The sequence below is a fragment of the Perissodus microlepis genome, chromosome 7 (genome assembly GCF_051167445.1).
Source record: "Perissodus microlepis isolate ML-2025 ecotype Zambia chromosome 7, ASM5116744v1, whole genome shotgun sequence".
Taxonomy (NCBI): Eukaryota; Metazoa; Chordata; class Actinopteri; order Cichliformes; family Cichlidae; genus Perissodus; species Perissodus microlepis.
Genome location: NC_140467.1, coordinates 43771100 through 43788725, shown reverse-complemented (window position 1 = coordinate 43788725; position 17626 = coordinate 43771100). Strand labels below are relative to the sequence as shown.

General features: G+C 41.0%; 2 protein-coding genes across 2 annotated transcripts; one reads left to right on the top strand and one right to left on the bottom strand.

Moving 5' to 3' along the window:
• Positions 1-1464: 1464 nt before the first annotated feature.
• On the bottom strand, positions 1465-5355 carry LOC146383809 (ADP-ribosylation factor-like protein 3). Its single transcript, XM_084935269.1, has 6 exons — positions 5108-5355; positions 3839-3982; positions 3611-3727; positions 3480-3530; positions 3081-3266; positions 1465-1825 (listed from the first exon to the last, which is right to left on the bottom strand). The coding sequence occupies exons 1-6, from the start codon at positions 5108-5110 to the stop codon at positions 1775-1777; spliced, it is 552 nt and encodes a 183-aa protein (XP_084791395.1). The 5' UTR covers positions 5111-5355; the 3' UTR covers positions 1465-1774.
• Positions 5356-6540: 1185 nt separating this feature from the next.
• On the top strand, positions 6541-16006 carry wbp1 (WW domain binding protein 1). Its single transcript, XM_084935267.1, has 4 exons — positions 6541-6805; positions 7890-7992; positions 9070-9237; positions 10209-16006. The coding sequence occupies exons 1-4, from the start codon at positions 6743-6745 to the stop codon at positions 10727-10729; spliced, it is 855 nt and encodes a 284-aa protein (XP_084791393.1). The 5' UTR covers positions 6541-6742; the 3' UTR covers positions 10730-16006.
• The last annotated feature ends 1620 nt before the right edge of the window (positions 16007-17626 follow it).

Here is a 17626-nt window from a genome sequence, read left to right as displayed (position 1 = left end):
TTGAGGTCTGTTTCCTGTGTGCAGACACAGGTGTGCGTGTTTTATGGTCATTTTGCTCATGATGTAGAGCTTCCGTACCTGAGCGCAGCAGCGCTGTGACAAAACAAGACATTTAAAGCACACTTTGAAATTGTAGAACATTGCATGAAGAAAAAAAATTATGTAAGCGACAAATCAAACATGGCAAAGGATGCAACATCACTGGTCAAGGCCGTGGGAAGCAGAAGCCCCACCCACCACCTCCAAAAGGCAGACGTCATAGCACCCCCACCTTAATGCAAAAAAAATAAAGTTGTCAAAACACTTCACACACTATTCCTGCTGTCATTGGTTTATTTTGAGAAATATCTGAATTATGAAATTGTAATAAATGAGTAAAGCACAGAAAAATGACTTCCTTTCTTTAAATATTGATTACTTTAAAAGCATAATAAGCTCCAGTAAAGGAGAATTTTGTTGACTTTTGTTCTGAGTTTGTATGAGTGCTGTCTTTGCCAGGTTTCTCTTTTAAAAGAGATTGTGATCTCAGTGGGACTTCCTGGTAAAACAAAGGTAACAATAATAAAAACAACACCTAGCATCATGGTCAAATGACATTAAACAGAAGTGACTAATAGATTAAAACTGGTGCATTTCAAAGTGAGCTATCAGCTATCATAAAAATGTACAAAGATATTTTTTTTTAACTACCAGCTGACAAAAAGAGCCTAACAGAAGTTTCATCCCCCTGAAAACTCCTGGAATTATCCCTCTTGGCCTCATCTGAGTAATCATTTTCCAGGCTGCAGTTAAAAACATGGTTACCATGACGCAGAAGAGACTCACACACAGGTCCCTGATGAATGCCATCACAGACATTTTGAACAACATCTCCTCAGTGCCCACCTTTCATACTGCTACCTTTGCTGTAGAAGGGTACATGACTGTGTTATATGCTGCGCAAATTTGGCTTTTGGGCCGAGTAAAATATTCAGACAGATTCCAGCCAGCTGTGTGCAAACAGGCTGACTCTATGTCTTGATTACTGAGCCTTTAAAGACTTTGTAGTCGCATCACTGGCATACTCTTTAATGGCTTCATAATTAATTTGATTAACTGTGTGTGCGCCTGATGTGTCACATGGCGGAGGTTTAATTTTTGTGTGGCCTGTGCCTGAGTAACAGGCCAGTTCAGTTACGTTTTGGCTGTTTATTCTTGCCTGTGGCTTGAGTTGTGTTAGAATGTGACAGGATGAATGAAAAACTTTATCCTTACAGCTTATTATATATCCCCCACCTGCCCAAACACACACACACACTGCACCACCAGCGTCAAGGCCCTCCCCCTGGCTTTGTCATTGACAGAAAGTAAGAGATGTAATAATTTGGCATAAGGCTCTGATACACAAGACTAGCACCATATCGCCCTCTAGCTTCGACTGAATAGACTTACAGCCTTACAAAACCTCCATTTTTCATGAATCCACTGCACAACACCAAATGCTTATTTAAAAAAAAAAACACACATTGTCTACAAAACACTGAGTTAACATGGTTTAATTATTTAAAAAAAAAGTGTGTACAGTTTAAACAAAACAGCCTATTTACAGTGTATACATTTTAAGATATGTAATACAGGGCTGAGGGTTGTGTTGGACAACTGTGCTGACAGTGACTAATTATTTTGATGCCACATAAGGAAAAAAAGACACAAGTGTCTTTAAGAATTACCACATGATGTTGTCTCCTGTCCTGAACATGAAACACTGGATATTCCAGGTGTAAGATGTGATTTTTCATGGCTTCTTCCGAAACTTTATATTTCTGCAAACCCAGGTCATCCCATCCTGAAAAAAACATAAATAAATAAACAGAATTATATATTTTTTTAATTGTGGGAAATTAGAGAAGTAAAAATGAAGTGGACCTAAAAATAGCATTCAAAATATATCTCCAGAAGTACTGTGTGATTTTTTTGCTGTTTGATCACATTTTCCAGACAACCATTGTGATTTATTATTTATGCATTTAACATCATTTCTTACAAGGACTTTTGTGCTACTGATTACTTACCGCCACTAAAACTGATAAGAATACAAGTCATATTTTTAAGCACGCAGTCACACAGCACTTCATCCTGTACACTTCAAGCACTCAATCTACTTTACTAACTGCAGATGGGCAATTTGGAAAAAATACTTAGCCTAGCATGTGTGTGCTAGGTGTAAGGAACATGCACAGGGAGAGCATGCAAACTCCACGCTCCACACATCACCATCCCACCCATGAAATTGAGGCAAAGCAGTGATGTGAAACGTGCAGACTGGCAGTAGCAAACTGTTTTAATGCACGCGATAACACAAAGCAGCTGAGCTTCTTTAGTCTTTAGAAAGGTGACATAACTGATCCACCCAGATTGGAAATCTTCTTATACAAGCATGTGTTTTATGATGCTAATTAAAGGAATAATGGATCTTAAGTAATCTGCTTCTTTTTCCTCTTTTCCCTGTTTGAATTCAGCACACTTTGGATTCCTTCATTAGCTGATGCCGAGGTCTTCTAAATGACTGTGGCTATGTTGGGGAGGAGGATATGAGGCCATCATGGATAATCGAGACCACCCTCTGCAGTGGAACACCTCCTTAAACATCTGTCTCTGCTCCATTGCCACAAAAAAGAACATATATCCAAGTTTTTTCTACTTCATACCACATTCACCGGATTGATTTGTTAGGTTTTACTCAGGCTTCTTATTGTGTTATATTTAGATTTGTATTCATTGATTATTCTGCATATTTCTATTTTATTGTGCTTCCTTTGTGTCATTTTACTCCATTGAACTGTACTGATTTTATTTTTACTATCTAAAGGTATTATAGGTTGTGTTTAGAAATCTACCATAACGCGGTTAAATGATTCTATTTTATCGTAACGTGATTTACTTAAACAAACTTCTGTCCCTCTAGCCTGTTTTTTAAGACCAGGACAGGTAAAATAAATCCCAGCATTCCCTGACTTCCGAAAGCGGCTGCAGGCAACTATCCCAACCCTTGCTGTGTGTGCGATGTTGCGTTTGCAGACTGTGTCCGTTTCTATGTTTACCTGAATTCCCTCTGCAGTGAGCGCCGAGCAGGCCTGCACCTGCCACATGCGATCCCGTATTGTGTGCAGACGGAGACTTTCTGCCAGCTCTGACGCTGGAGCAGCTGTCATCAGGTCCTGCTTGTTGGCGAAGATTAGCAACGGCACCGTGGCGAGCTTTTCCTCCTCCAGCAACTCAGCTAGCTCCTGTAACACGGTGCAGTCACATACACTTGCTCTAATGGTGTTTGCCAACAGAAAAACCACTGAGACGTGTTGAGAAGCAACACAACATCATACTGCCGATCATCCCCGATCAGCTTCTAATTCCAACAGCTCCTGAATGCCTTCTAACCTTCAACCTTATCAGAAGATGACTACTGCGCCTCCTTAAAATGTAAAAGTATTTATGGAGCTCACCAGGCTTGTTTCTTCAAACCGTTTCCTGTCTGAGCTGTCAATCACATAGATCTGCACACAATACAGTCGTAGATATTAACAAACTGATCAGAACACAGAAAAAAATGATATTATGAAGACTACGTATGTACCAGCACATCTGTGTTCTCAAAATAATTCCTCCAGTATGGTCGGATTTTGCGCTGACCTCCAATGTCCCAAACGTTCAGCTTGAAGCCTGCGGACTGCACGCTCTTGATGTTAAAGCCCTTAAGAAAGGTATCGCAGATGCTTAATATCTGCAGCAGGAGAATTCAAAGGCTCTAAAAATGACAGGACTCTACATTTCTGTGCATGTGAGAGAGTGTGGATGTGTGTACTTGTGTGGGGGTGATGTGGCTGATGTCTTCGGCTGCCAGCTGTTTTAGCACAGTGGTCTTGCCGGCATTATCCAACCCTAACAGCAGCAAGCGTACTTCCTGCTCTGGAGCCTGCTTCAGCCGCCGAAGGATGGACAAAAGGCCCTGCAGGAGGATCAAAGCACATATTAGAGCTGATTAGTCTTAAAGGAACAGCAGCTTACGAGATGTCATAACACTGAGGAACCTGCAAGCATTTTCTTGCTTTTCCAGAGTCATGGCCTAAGTTTTATCAGATAAAGCCTGAATAAGCTGTTGGACCACATCATTTTCAGCTCGCACCAGTTACAGTACACCACCCTGTTGGCAGAGTCTGTCACAGGAACATGACACAGTACACACAGCATGTTACACTCTCACCCAACAGCTAGAATCATCTAGAGTGTGAGGATTTAGCTGCAGTGACCTATAAATGTACCAGCCCTAAAGACCTCTTTAGCCAGCCGAGGTTAGTAAGTTACTGAGTGGCTTCTGTCCAGAGGAGGGAAATAAGGAAAGGCTTTGGCTCATGCTATTTACTTTTAAGGCGACAGTGACCCCTCACCATACAAAATCTGCTCTGAAAAGACAAAACAATACACATAGCACTTTTAAAATCCATCTTCAGAGCCACTACTTTTTTTGTAATTTGTGCATTTTATTTTTGTGTTATCATAAATTTCCCTCTCCATCTCTTTTACGTCAGCTTTACTCCCCCTATAAAGTCTGTTTTAGCTCCAATTTTGAAAAGTACTCCATATATAAATTTAGTTTTTATAAAATTATAAAAGTGTTTCTGTTTACCTTTCAACATAGTCTCCATACCTGGTTTAAACTCTTTGCCTTACAATAAGTACCTTAAGGTGATAGTTATATATAGGTAAAAATAAACTGGGTTGAAAAAGAAAGTCGAAGTCTAAATATAAATAAACAGATATAATAAATAAATATAGTTTAATCCTGGCACTGGCAAACAAAACATTTGAGTTATATCAACGACTGAAAGTGAAACACGTATTAAGTTTCAGGGATAAAACGGCCAGTTTAATGACCAGTATTACATACACTGCCCTCAGTATTTGGCTAAAGGTGACACATCATTTAACTGTATTTAGACCATTGTCACCAATGTTTACCAGGTGCCAAGAGTAATTTCAGTAATTTTGTTTTAAATATAAAACAAAATCAAAATAAAGTCCTTTTGCCCAACGCAAACAAAACCCGCTGCGGCCGTGAATCATTATAACTCACCATGTTTTTCTCGGGTGGTTTTGTGGCCCTCGCTCAGTGTGTGAGTGGATTAACATCTTCTCTGACCACACGTGCTTGTTGGCCTCCTGGCAGAACGGCTGTCAGGCTCTGTTGCTACGGAAACGGTGACGTCAGCGTAAACGACGTGATCGCTGGGCAAGAGGGCTCCTGTGGCGCGAGGTTAAAAAATAAAAGTATCTTTCTAGAAAATAAAAAGAACATAAATAGTTAATTTGCTTTTTTTCTGGTTAATCACTTCAGAGCTGATTTTGAGTTAATTTTCATAAAATTTTACATTATTTTATCGTTATTATTATTATTAGCGATAATTGTGAACCACAGAGTTCAAAGATTAGAATACAAAAAAATAGCATACAAATTAAATAAATCTTCACTCACCTTTTTTTTTTCACACTATGAGTTTATGCACCATTCTACATTCAATCCTTAGTTATTATATGTCTTTTGTCCTGTATCCCTTCTCTTACCCTCAACCGGTTGCGGCAGATGGCTGTCCTAGTTCTGCTGGAGGTTTCTTCCTGGTAAAAGGGAGTTTTTCCTTCCCACTGTCGCCAAATGCTCATAAGGTGTTGTATGACTGTTGGGATTTTTCTCTATTATTGTAGGCTTCTGACCTTACAGTATAAAACACCTTGAGGTGACTGTTGTTGTGATTTGGCATTATGTAAATAAAATTAAACTGAATAATTTGAGAACTTACATTTTATCTCATCAGCCTAATATGGTAAAATGCTCTATAGTCTTTTTCACTAAAGTCGGTGCTACAAATTAAGACCAAAATAAATGGTATCAGGTCTTTGGGCAAATGTCACCAAAAGAGCAGAATAGAATAGAACTTTATTCATCCCTTGGGGAGGGACCATAATTTCGTTCCAGCAGCACAAAACCAGTTCACCATAAATACAAAGAAGAAGAAGAAGAAAAAAAGCAGGTACAAATAATTAACTATAGAATATCAGCATCTATATCTTATTTTTGTAGGAAGATTTAAAGCGCTGAATTAAATCTATTAATTATTTAAATTAAATGTTCATTTTTGGAAACTTTTTTAAGTCAAAGTCCTTAACAAGTTTACTTTCATGGTAAGTATGAAGGTTTTCTTTTATGAAATGAATAGGTGCTTATTCGTGGTATTTCTTTTTTTAAGCTTTGCGTTAAACTTTTTTGACCTCAAAATGTTGATTGAAAAAAAAGTTTCAAATCCCAGTGCTTATAAATAATGAATGGTTAGTGCTGATTATCGCTGCTTGGAGGGATCTTATCTTGTGGCTGAAGAGTACTCATACATATATAAAATTTGATCAACAAAACTTTACTGTTTGTTTGAAAGAAGTCATTTTCCGCAGTGAACTTGAACCCGCATTCTGTGAAGTCATATGCTTTCTCTTGCACCGCGACGGGCTCTGTTCCGCACACACAGCGCCCCCTGGTGTCCAAGGCTGCGCACCTTTTCGCCTCAGTACCAGCGCGGTACCTCAGATTGAGAACAACAAAAACATGTCCGAGAGGTTGAACCGTTACTAGCTACAGCCGACTGCTGTCACCGCAACAAGTCGTCACTTCGACGGACTGCTATATGATTCCCGTCGTGACAACGGCCGACAACCCAGAAAGATGGCACAGAAAGCACTGGGATCCATTGTTGGTCTTCTTTGCACCGGGACCTATCTTGTGCAGGTAAGCCTCCGCTCGAGCTCGCGGGGTCGGCGGATGCTTCAAGGCGAGGCCGCTGCTCGTGGGCTGGGTGAAGGCCGCTTTCTGTCGAGCTTTTTTGTCTCCTCCACAAAGGAAACTGGGCACGGCTCGCGACTGTGTTGCTGGGGATGACGTCAGTTAGTAAAAGTTTTTCGATAAAATTTCGACAGTAAATTGTTTTGAGGGTTGGTGAAGCTGGGGGAGCTTGAGAGAAATATTTAATTTTGTCTGTTTCTCAGTTTGGGTCGAGGTTGTAGAGATTAACATTAGCCGCTGCTAACTGATACCCGGCAAATGGACGTATTTATTCATAGTTGTTGATTTTAGCAGCACAGACGGGGCAACCAGCCAGCCGCAGTTTGTGCCTGGCTTCCCTTACAGAGTCGCTATTTTAAATGTCGACCAAACAAACTGAAACGATTTGAACTTTTTAAAGCTTTTAAGCAATTTGCTGTGAATATATTTGTTAATAAATGCTTTTCGGCCTAGTTTTTGATAGCCCAATGCCATTATTTTATTACAGTTTACCATGAAAATGAAAGCGAAATTAGACGTAGCCAGACGTCTTACTGTCACAAACCAACCAGCCCATCCCCGAGTTTATTTTACATTTCTGGTGTTATCTGTATTATTTTGCTGTATTGCTTTTGTAAAGGTTTCTCTTATCATAATCTTATTTCTTCATGATAAACAGTTGTCTTTATAGCCTCAGCTTTTCCTTATTTCTTATCTTAAATGCTTTGAATTGGTTACACTTTGTAACGTAAAGGAAAATGATAAGTACATAACGTATATTGTTATTACTTTACTATTACCACTATATCTGCTGCTCTTACAATGGCATTCAGAATAAAGTGGGGTGCATTTAAGTGGCGTGTACTTTCAAATGTCTAAATATAGGTTACACGAAGGACAGAAAACTGGCACAGAAATGTGAGTGAGTCAGGTTAAACAGAAATCCTAGAAACAGGGCATTTGCTCAAGAGTTTGCTGTACATTTTCTTGTTAACTTGTGCAATTGATTGTTGACTGAAGCCTTTGCTTTGTTTACCTTTGTGTATTTAAGGGGAAGGAGTTCTGTTTTGGGGTAAACAATGAGCAGTACCGCTGTGAGATGGGGTACTGCTGTGGTGAAACAGAATGCTGCACTTACTACTATGAACTGTGGTGTAAGTATAATTACTATTTTCTGATTATTCATTCATTTCATCATTTAATTCAGATACATAGCACCATGTGTGATATATAGATAGATAAATAGATAGATAGATAAATATATGTATGTATAATTCTTCAGACTCTGCTTAACTTTTGGAGTTGGCTTTACTTTCGCTGTTAAATGTATTTAGTTTTCATGTAGTGTTGAAATGAACCTACGTGGACTGAGAAGTAAAAGTGAAATAAGCCTGTGACTGAAAAAAATGTCCTGATTTATTTTAAGTGCAGAAAGACAACGTTTAATTGTTGTGGATGTTTTAGGTGTGCTTGATATCGTAAATGTGGAGATGTTTAGAATCAGGCTGTGACTTTTGTCATACTGCAGCTTTGGTGCCTGTTCTTCTAGCAGGAACCTCACCTGAAAGGTCTCTTTTGGGTCCACTGAGGAAGACAAATAGCTAGTACCTAGTCAGCTCGATACAACGCAACTCGGTTTCGTTCGTTTTCCATTATGATTGAGTTTTCAGACTCTGGGACCACGGTGTTGGTTTATGAGTAGCCATTTGAAACCCAGCAAAATGGCGGTTTTGATTCATCGAGTCATGCCATTTACTATCCAACTGACATGCAGTCTGTCGACATCACATTTTTGGATCGATTCAGATTGCTCGGAACCCTGGCTTAAAAAAGAGCCTCATACCAGTTACTACCACCTAGTGGAAAACCCTAAAGACTGAATAGAGTTGAGTTGACTAGTGAAAAAGAGTTATAAGTACTCATTTTAGGGTAGCTCCCTAAAAATATTTAGGCAAAGCTCAGCGCTAACTGGTTAAACTCAGAAAAGAGACTCTTGTCAACTCTGTTTTTTCTTCTTAGACACCACCATCAGCAGTGATGAATTTTCCACCATGTATTTGAAGCTCTTGCAAAATTATTTCCTTCACCTCTGAAGTCCTACACTGCAGGAAAATAAACAAAAAAAAAAAAAAACTTTTAAAAAACTCCAAAAGGCTTATAAGGGAGCTATTCCTGTGTGCTCCACATCCCCTCATTGGAGAAGTGACTTTTGAGTTTGTCCCTTCTCACAGGGTTCTGGTTGGTATGGACCTTAATCATCATGCTGAGCTGCTGTTGTGCCTATCGACACCGGAGGGTTAAAATGCGTCTTCAGCAGGAGCAGCGCCAGCGTGAGATCAGCCTCATGGCCTACCAAGGAGCCTCCAGCTCCTTTATTTCACCTCCACCTCTCAATTTAAGTGAGTAGTTTTCCTCCTCATGCTGAACATAGTCGTCTAGGTTTCTATGGTTTTGCAACCTGATGTTGGTTGTGAACCTCTAATTCATCCTTGAGCTGATATTTAGCTATTCTCAGAGTCATGAAAATCTGACAGGCTTCATATTTGCAGCTTCTCTGGGCACTGCTCAAAGCTCTGTATTCATAGGTGGTACATTGAACTCTGCTCTCTACCACAGAGGTCCACTAATATGTCCATGGGGCAGCAGCACATCTTGGAATCTTTATCCCTAAAACATAATACTCCATGTTCTCCCCTCCTCCTAACAGATTAAGCAGCTGCCTTTTTCTCAAAGTCATGATCTTAGAATTGGAGAAGGTGATCATGGTAATCTTGTTATACAAAGCGTGTATTACATAGTTATGGTCTGAAGCTGGCCGAGCCACAGCAGAGATGCCGCTCTAATGTCAGCGATCACTGGACCTCAGCTTGAACATGATATGTCCACTGATATCACAAATAGGAGCTGGATAAGGTGTACACTTACCAGAAGCCCACTCCAAATATGCTTGACTTTATATCAAGAATGTGAACACAACTCTAACTGTGTGCATACTTAGACAGTGACTCACTTGCACAGGGACCCTGGCAACATGTAGTGTAGTTGCTTTTCACTTCAGATAAGTGTCGGCACAATAAGAAACTATTTCTGTGTAAATTCATAGATTCGTGGGATCCACATTTATATAAGTTGAAAGCCTTAAAAAGGAGTCAGAGTGTGAATCCCAGTGTGTGCTTTCAGGGTTGTTAGTTTAGACCCAAAAGTGACTGAGAGTGAACTTTTTTCCTGTCTAATCAACAGTTTGATAGATTTGGTTTTGTAGCGAGTGTTTCCTGACAAGTTTATGATTACCAGTTAGCAGATTAAAGTTGAAGTTAGTTGATTATAATGATGGTTCAAAGCTGAAGCTTCTGTATCTGCTCACTTTCAGGATTTTGGAATGACTGCAAGCTTCCTGACTATGAAGAGGTAGTTGGCCACCCTCCAACACCTCCTCCTCCTTACTCTGAAAACCCCCCTGAGTGTATCCCTGTAGTCGTTCCACAAGTGAACCAGCCGGACGCTTCTTCTGTGCCACAACCCCTTGCCGAGGCTGAGCCGAGGGTGGACTGTCAGGCCTCCGGTTCGTCATCAGACCAGGAGGCGGTGTCGCTCCCAATCCAAGTACAGTGTGCGGCAGAGGAGAATGTAGAGGCGGCAGAGGAGGACGAGGAGCTTGTGACTCGGCGTCGGCACGTAACCGGCGACTCAGGGATTGAGGTGTGCGTTTGCCAGCTTGACGTAGATGAAGGCTCAGGGCTTGAGGAGGAAAGCGAAGAGGAGCAGCGTATGTGTAAGGTCGCCGGGAGGGACTGCTGCTCCGCCCCCCAACAGCAAACCTTAAGACAGAAGGAGCACGCCTCAGAGCTGCCTAGCCAGACTAGCACCAGCAATGGAGACCACGTGGTGTGATCCACAGCGTAACCAACCAGCCAACTGGTGCAGCTTCCACAACCACAGGGAGACCGTCTTGTGTTTTAATTCTCTAAACTAACTAACTTAGACATGACATCTAGGTGATGAAGATAATGATAAATAATCCGTAATAGCTCCAGATTAGGAAAAATTATTGTAATGTGTGGACAATTTTTTTTCTTTGCTTTTCTAATTGGGGAGCAAGCAATCATATGTTGTAGCCCCATTAGGTGTTTTTTATTTAGTACTAACCATGAGAAAGTTATTGGGTGGTTAGAAGACAGCAGTTGATTGTGAACCAGAATTGACGTCATTGTGACTGTCCTTTAGCCCTGCTGTCATATTTCAGGCCTTGGTCAAAACATCTCCAACCATCCTTCCTGTCTGACATTTCATCTCTAGTGGAGGCAATTATTCAGGAGTGTATCAACGCAGTCAGCTGCATTCCTCTCGTATCTGCCCCCCCCCCAGCTACAACTAAGCAGAGGAAGCAGCAGCAAACATTTCAAAACTGTAGGATGAGACTGGATGAAATCAACAACAGATTATTTTTCATTTTCCCCAAAGCTCTGTGCGTGCAAGACTGCGGCCTCTGCTGTGAAATCCAGGGCACAGCTGCGTAGTGATGTCACGTCGGAGGTCATGATAACCAGCATCTGGTTATGAAGACTTTGGGACTTGAGCGAGGAAAGCCGTACACTCACTGGTGGAAGAGCAAAGAGTTTAGTTCATTCTTAGGATGCTGAATGGCACACGAACCCCCCTTTTTAGACAACTTTCTCCTCACCCTTTGTGCAGTCTCCTCGGCCATGTCACCAACAGTCACCATGACATTTGGGATACTCAGCATTTCAGCGGTTTATGGATTGTGTGCATGTAATCTCACTCTGGTTGTAGATTGCATTAAATCCATAGTAGTGATGCCACCAAACTTATTACTTAATAAAAAAGCCTTGCGGTGGCTCTGTATTGCCGTGCTCAGTACGTAGTTTGGATGTTCATATAAAAGAATGCGGTTTTCATTTCGTAGCCAGCTGTGCTTCAGTAAATGCCACAGGTGTCACTTTTAATTGCAACAAAGCTCCAAACAGGGGCTGCTGGAGTGCGTCGTAGTAGCGGTTGTAGTGCTTGGGTGTTTCAGTGCAGTAGGGAAACATTGAGATGTGTGTCTGTGTGTATATCTTTCAAAGTGCTGGTTTGCCTGGTTGAAAAGACTGAGGTGAGGTTACTATTAAAAGCACTGGTGTTTTGCATGAGGCATGGTTTATATGTGTTTATATATGAGCTCATTTGTATCCTGGGAGGAGATGTGGATCTCTTTTGGGTTTCTGTCAGAAAGAAATCATCAGCTAAATCAAACATGCGGAGCTACCCGCCTGTGGCGACCCCCTTGTGAATAAGGGGATGGCCGAAAGTAGTGTTTTAGAATTTTCTAGTACTTGTGCTACTTGCTTTGCTTATTATTTTGTTGCAGTAATAATGACTGCACAAGTTTGAGCCCCGATGTTGGGGGAAAGAAAGGGACTGAGGTTTAACATTAGCTGTCTGGATCTAATATTTTTGTGTTGTTTTGACCGTGTGAGCCATGTCGTGCTGATAGCTTGTTAGCTCAGGCTGCCTTGGCTCTCTATCTGGCCCCTGTAACTCTTGGCAGTGTGAGGGGATTTGCAGTGGTATTTTCCATTGGCAGCAGAGGGCCCGGTGCATTAGCAGGTTGAGATGGATGCAGGCTGTCCTCTGCAGTCAATTCGGTGTTGGTACAGCAGCCAAATCTATTGTGACTGACTACATGCTGCTTGCGCCGCACACCGTGCAGTTTGTGTTTAGAACATAGCCAGTCAAACCGTTTGTAGTCAGATTTAGAAATTCTTGTCTTTGCAAGATGAGCAGTAACTGATAAGTTAGTAAATATTTCATTGAGAGTTTATTTTGGAACAACGGTGAATAACTTTTTGTCTGCTCTGATAGCACGTGTCCAAACGGACACAGTGTAGTGACTCAGGTCAGTCAGTCTGCTTCACACGCACTCACCAAGTCCTGCTTCCATTTGGCCTTTATCACCAGTAAACGTCTCGGTGCAGTACTCTCTGTTCTAGATGATTTCACCAAGGGTAACAATAGTTCACATGCACTCTGTCTGTCTGATGTTGCTTCACAATCTTCACATGTGTTTTGATTTTTCCTTTAAATACCATAGAGTTAGAAGACATTTCCATCTGGCAAAGTGGGGAACAAAGGCTAGCATTTCAAGCTTGCTGGTTATAGTTATGCGGCTTTGAATGCTTCTTTATTTTCAGTGCTGAATGAACTCTGACAAGGACACATTTGAACTGAACATTGTTGGCCCTGTTAGCAGAACACAACACTTGAGTTCTGTGCACAAATATGTAATTTTAGGCAGCTCTGTGGCTCATGAATCAGTTTTGTTATTTCCCCCCAGCTAGCAGCAGCCTGTTCTGGTTGTGGCTGTGCATGCTAAAAAAAAACGAAAACAAGTGGGCCACTGCGTCAGGCGTTTGAGAGCAGAATGAAAATATGTGAATGCACAGCTGCCTGAAATTTCATATTCATTTAAACAGGGGTCTTTAAACTTGCTGCGATGGCGTTATACAAGATTAGTTAGAGGTTCGCAGTCCGTGTGCTGTGCGGTCGAGCCAGTGCTTTAACATGAAGCCATACTAACACGACAGCGACCTTATCAGAGGAGCAGTCACACTGTGAGCATGGCTGCACACCCATTAGCATAAATGATAATAGACATTTTGTTTGCCAACACACCTCGAGCTGCCTTGGTGCATTTATACAGAGCAAATGTCTTGATTAAGGAGCTGCACAGTAAAATATAAATTATAACCTCTTTGTGCGGAAGCAGATGTGATACTGCCTTATTAAAGTAGACTAATAGTCAGGGTTTTTTTTTCCTGTGGTAACATTTGTTTTTGAAGCATGGTTGCTGTAGCTAGAATATACATTTCTGAGAAAAGTGTGCTTGTGTCTTAGAAAAGGATGTGGTGGGTAAACATTAAAAAGCCACAAGATTTGAACTGTTCTGTACAGCGTTGTTACCGGAGGGGCGGTTGTAATGACTTTAGAATCTGTGTGTAGTTAGCTGTGGCACTGACGGAGTATGTTCAGACCATGTAGTTTGTGCTCAGTCTGTTTTAGCTTTTTTTTCTCCTCTCTTTGAGGTGGCTGTTGGTTTATTTAGTGAAATATACTCAGTTGAAAGCATGAGAAGAGTAGAAAATGTCCTCGTTCTTGTTTTCTATGGCTTGTTTTCCATATGAAGGACAAAAACTGACTCCAGAAGAGTTTTTTTGTTTGTTGCTAAGGTGGATCTTTTCTTATTTGTATACATATTTAGGGTAATAACAGAGCAGGGCAGGTGGGTGGTGGGGGGGTGGGGAATGAATAAGGGAATAGGGGTTTCTTCTGTGCAGGAGTGAACTGGAGGTTCATGGTTTCCCCCATTGCCAAACAACTGCTATGCCTCCCTGGTTTTCACATGTTTACTGAGAGTAAGGGCTATATTGGTCAAGTCCACCCATTTCATCGAGCGATTCATCTGTTCTGCGTTGTTCTTTAAAAGCCACAGATGCCGAGATCCGCTACCTGAACGCGGTCAGAAGCGAGTCACATGATCACCGTTTGGACTTGGCTGTCTCGTGATGTTGCGGTGGAGCTCGTATTTATCTAATAGCTGATTGTATACGACCACATATGTTTGTTTTATAGGCTTTAACTTTGCCTTCTTGTTTTGTCGACCTCAACAGAGATCCGTGATGCAGCGTAACCGACCGATCCCCACCCTCCCCACACACACTCCTCCGCCCCCCCAAAGCAGCGGCATGTTTTGCTCCGTCGGCCGTTTATGGGCTGCAACTCCACCAACCTCCACCAGGCTGCGTCTCGATAACAGAAAGTGTAGCCAACACTGTAGCTGCTCGTTTTATTCTCATCTGCACTGCTCCTCAGCTTGTCGACAGAGTAAACGTACCAAAGCCTTCGCCATCCTCGCGCTTCACGGCTCATCACTGTTTCGTACTCTCAGGGTTACCTCTAGCGAGCAGCGCTGTAGTTTGAAATCGACGCGTTTTTCACCCACGAGTCTCATAAAGCCAAAGCAACTGTTTCGCTTTTATTACTGTCTTGATATTTCTTGTCTGCATCACGTATCTCTGTGAAACATACTGATCTAGGCTATGCAAAAACATGAACTTACTGTTATATGCTGCGACCCCTCCGCCCCTGTTTTACAGTCTCTCTGTCGTTTTGTTTGTGGGCACCAGTACAAGCAATATAACTCTCAGTACTTGTGGCACTGCACTATACTGTAATCTACTTCGGTTGGTCTGTGTTTTATCTATTTGTTTAAGAAAAACTGTTTAAAAAGAAAGAAAAATACTTGTAATGCTACTACAGTGATGTGGGGAGTGTCTATTGAGGGGCTTGAGTTAAAATGCCATTCTAGTTTTTAAATATATATATATATGAATATATATACCATTTCCCCTCTTATTTTTTTTGGCTTTTTCTCTCTGCTTCCTTCAACCACTAACACTTCTGCTACAAACTTACGGATAAAACACGTTTAGTTGAGTATGCTGAAAGAGTTGATTATATTATTATTATTATTATTATTATTATTATTATTATTTGGTCTGTTTGACACTTTTCTGTCCCTCAACTTTTTATTCTCCATCTTCATGAAATTACAGGCTAAATATGTAAACATTGCCTTTAATCCCCAGTTAATACAGAACCACAGTTTTTTATCTATATCATACACATGAAAGACCTCAACATGGAACACAGTCAGCGTGGATCAGACCAGCCATTATTAGTAATACTTTGCTGAGCCCTCAACACTGTACTGGAAACATTTCAGTGTGATTGTGTCCATCAAACCTGTGAACTGTACTATTTTTTTTCTCAAACATAGATTATACCAAACAGATGGGAGGCACATGTCTTTGAGCTGTGTCATTTATCTTTTCTGTTTTGTTTTGTTTTTTTTGCCAAAATGGGAATCATCCACTTTTGAGAGGGAAGGCATCTATTTAAAAAAAAAAAAAAGCAACTTGACTCTTTCTACATTGTTTTCCTAATAACTTAAAAAGAAAAGAAAAAAAGCCAAAATAAGTAACATAGAAAAACAATAAGCACTGACTGACAGACAAAAAATGCTTTGGTTTTGTAAGAAGTCTGCTGTGTACTCTTTGGGTCATCATTTGTATTTTATTTTTTTAATAAAACAAACATTGGCGCACTGCTGATCGACTTTGAGTTTGTCCTTTTTGCAGAATCCCGTTTTCCTCGGGATCAATCAAACCTGAAAGGCTACAAAAGGTTCCCCGTCCCCTCTTGTACCCACATATTGATTTGGAGGATGATCACATGGTTGAGTTAATGCACCTCAGGCATTCAGTCTAAATTATTGATGGATGTCATTTAGCTGTTAGGGTAACGCACAGCCAGCCTCAAACACTGGGAAAACAGGGTTTAGCTGGCACACTTGTGACTCTTTAAAGTTAAAATAGTCAAACGAGTACCAACTGAAAGCTTTAACGATATATAAAGCTCATGTTCACACATGATTGCTGAAATTATTGTAATCATGATTAAAGTCTGTTCCCAACCACAGGGTCGGCACTGAAAATGCAAAAGTTACATATTTAATTCATACCACAGAACAGGCAAGTATTCAACACAGTTTATGCATATTTTAACCAAATCATTTGTATAAGGGTGGTGTGAGTGTGTGTATGCTCTTCCCGTCTGATCCTCTGGCTGTATTTGCTTAGTGTATTGAATGGTATGTTGAAGTCCTCATTTGCATGCCTGTCTGTAGCATAAACTGTGCTGGTGTCTGTCCTGTCTGCCATTTTTCTTCAGTCATTTATTTCCATTTTGACACCTTCAAGATCATTTTAAATGTTTCACAAAGTTTCTAAATGCTGAATTGTATGTTCATGAATGAAACTGATACATTGAAATGAATTCAGTTCACAAATTTGCAACCAAATTGACATCCCGACATGTGCCAACAAACCCCAGTCACATTAAGGCATCAGACCTCCCCACTGATGTTATGATGTTCTATCATTTAGAACAGACTTTGAAATTCTATATTAAATTATAGCTGAATCACTATGAACTGAAGTCAATACAGTTTCTATACCAGAGCTCAGAATTGGAAAGTAACCCTTACCGTAGCAACTTGCCCTTCAAGTTTTTTGCATTGATCGGTGTCATGAGGAGGAATAAACTTAAACAGACATAAACTTTGACCCATCTCAGCGTCCTGGTGGTGTATAGCTCTATAGAGAAGGCAGATTGTAGCCAGTCACCTTTTTGGCAAAACTGATAACACGCTGAAGCCTTTCTTAGTCCCTGGCGTTTGTAGTGCATCTTCTGCTGTGCATTCTTGATGAGGAAGATGATTTTTAGCTCCTGCTTTAAATTCTGGCAGATGGTGGTTCCCAGGAAGTGGAAAGATTTCACTGTCAACTGGGCAGCGATATAGAGAGATGAAGTCTGTAGGCGCTGGTAGTAATCCACAATCACTTCCACTGTTTTGACAGCACTAAGCTCCAGGTTGTTGTATTTACAACAGATCACCATATTAAGCCTTAAGGGGAACCAGTACTGACAGACGGAGAGCCCATCATATGTCTGGCAGTTTCACATGCTTCTGCCTCCTGTCAGGCAGGAAGTCAGCGATGCAGCTGCAGGTACATTCAACTGGGACGGCTTGTCCTGCATGATGGTGTTGGAAGTGGAAATAGTCCATGAAGTAACCTGGAAAAAGTTCCTGTAGAGTTCAGGTGCTGGAGAATAAAGTGCAGTGCCATGTTAACTACATACTCATGGAGATCATCTACCAGCACGCAG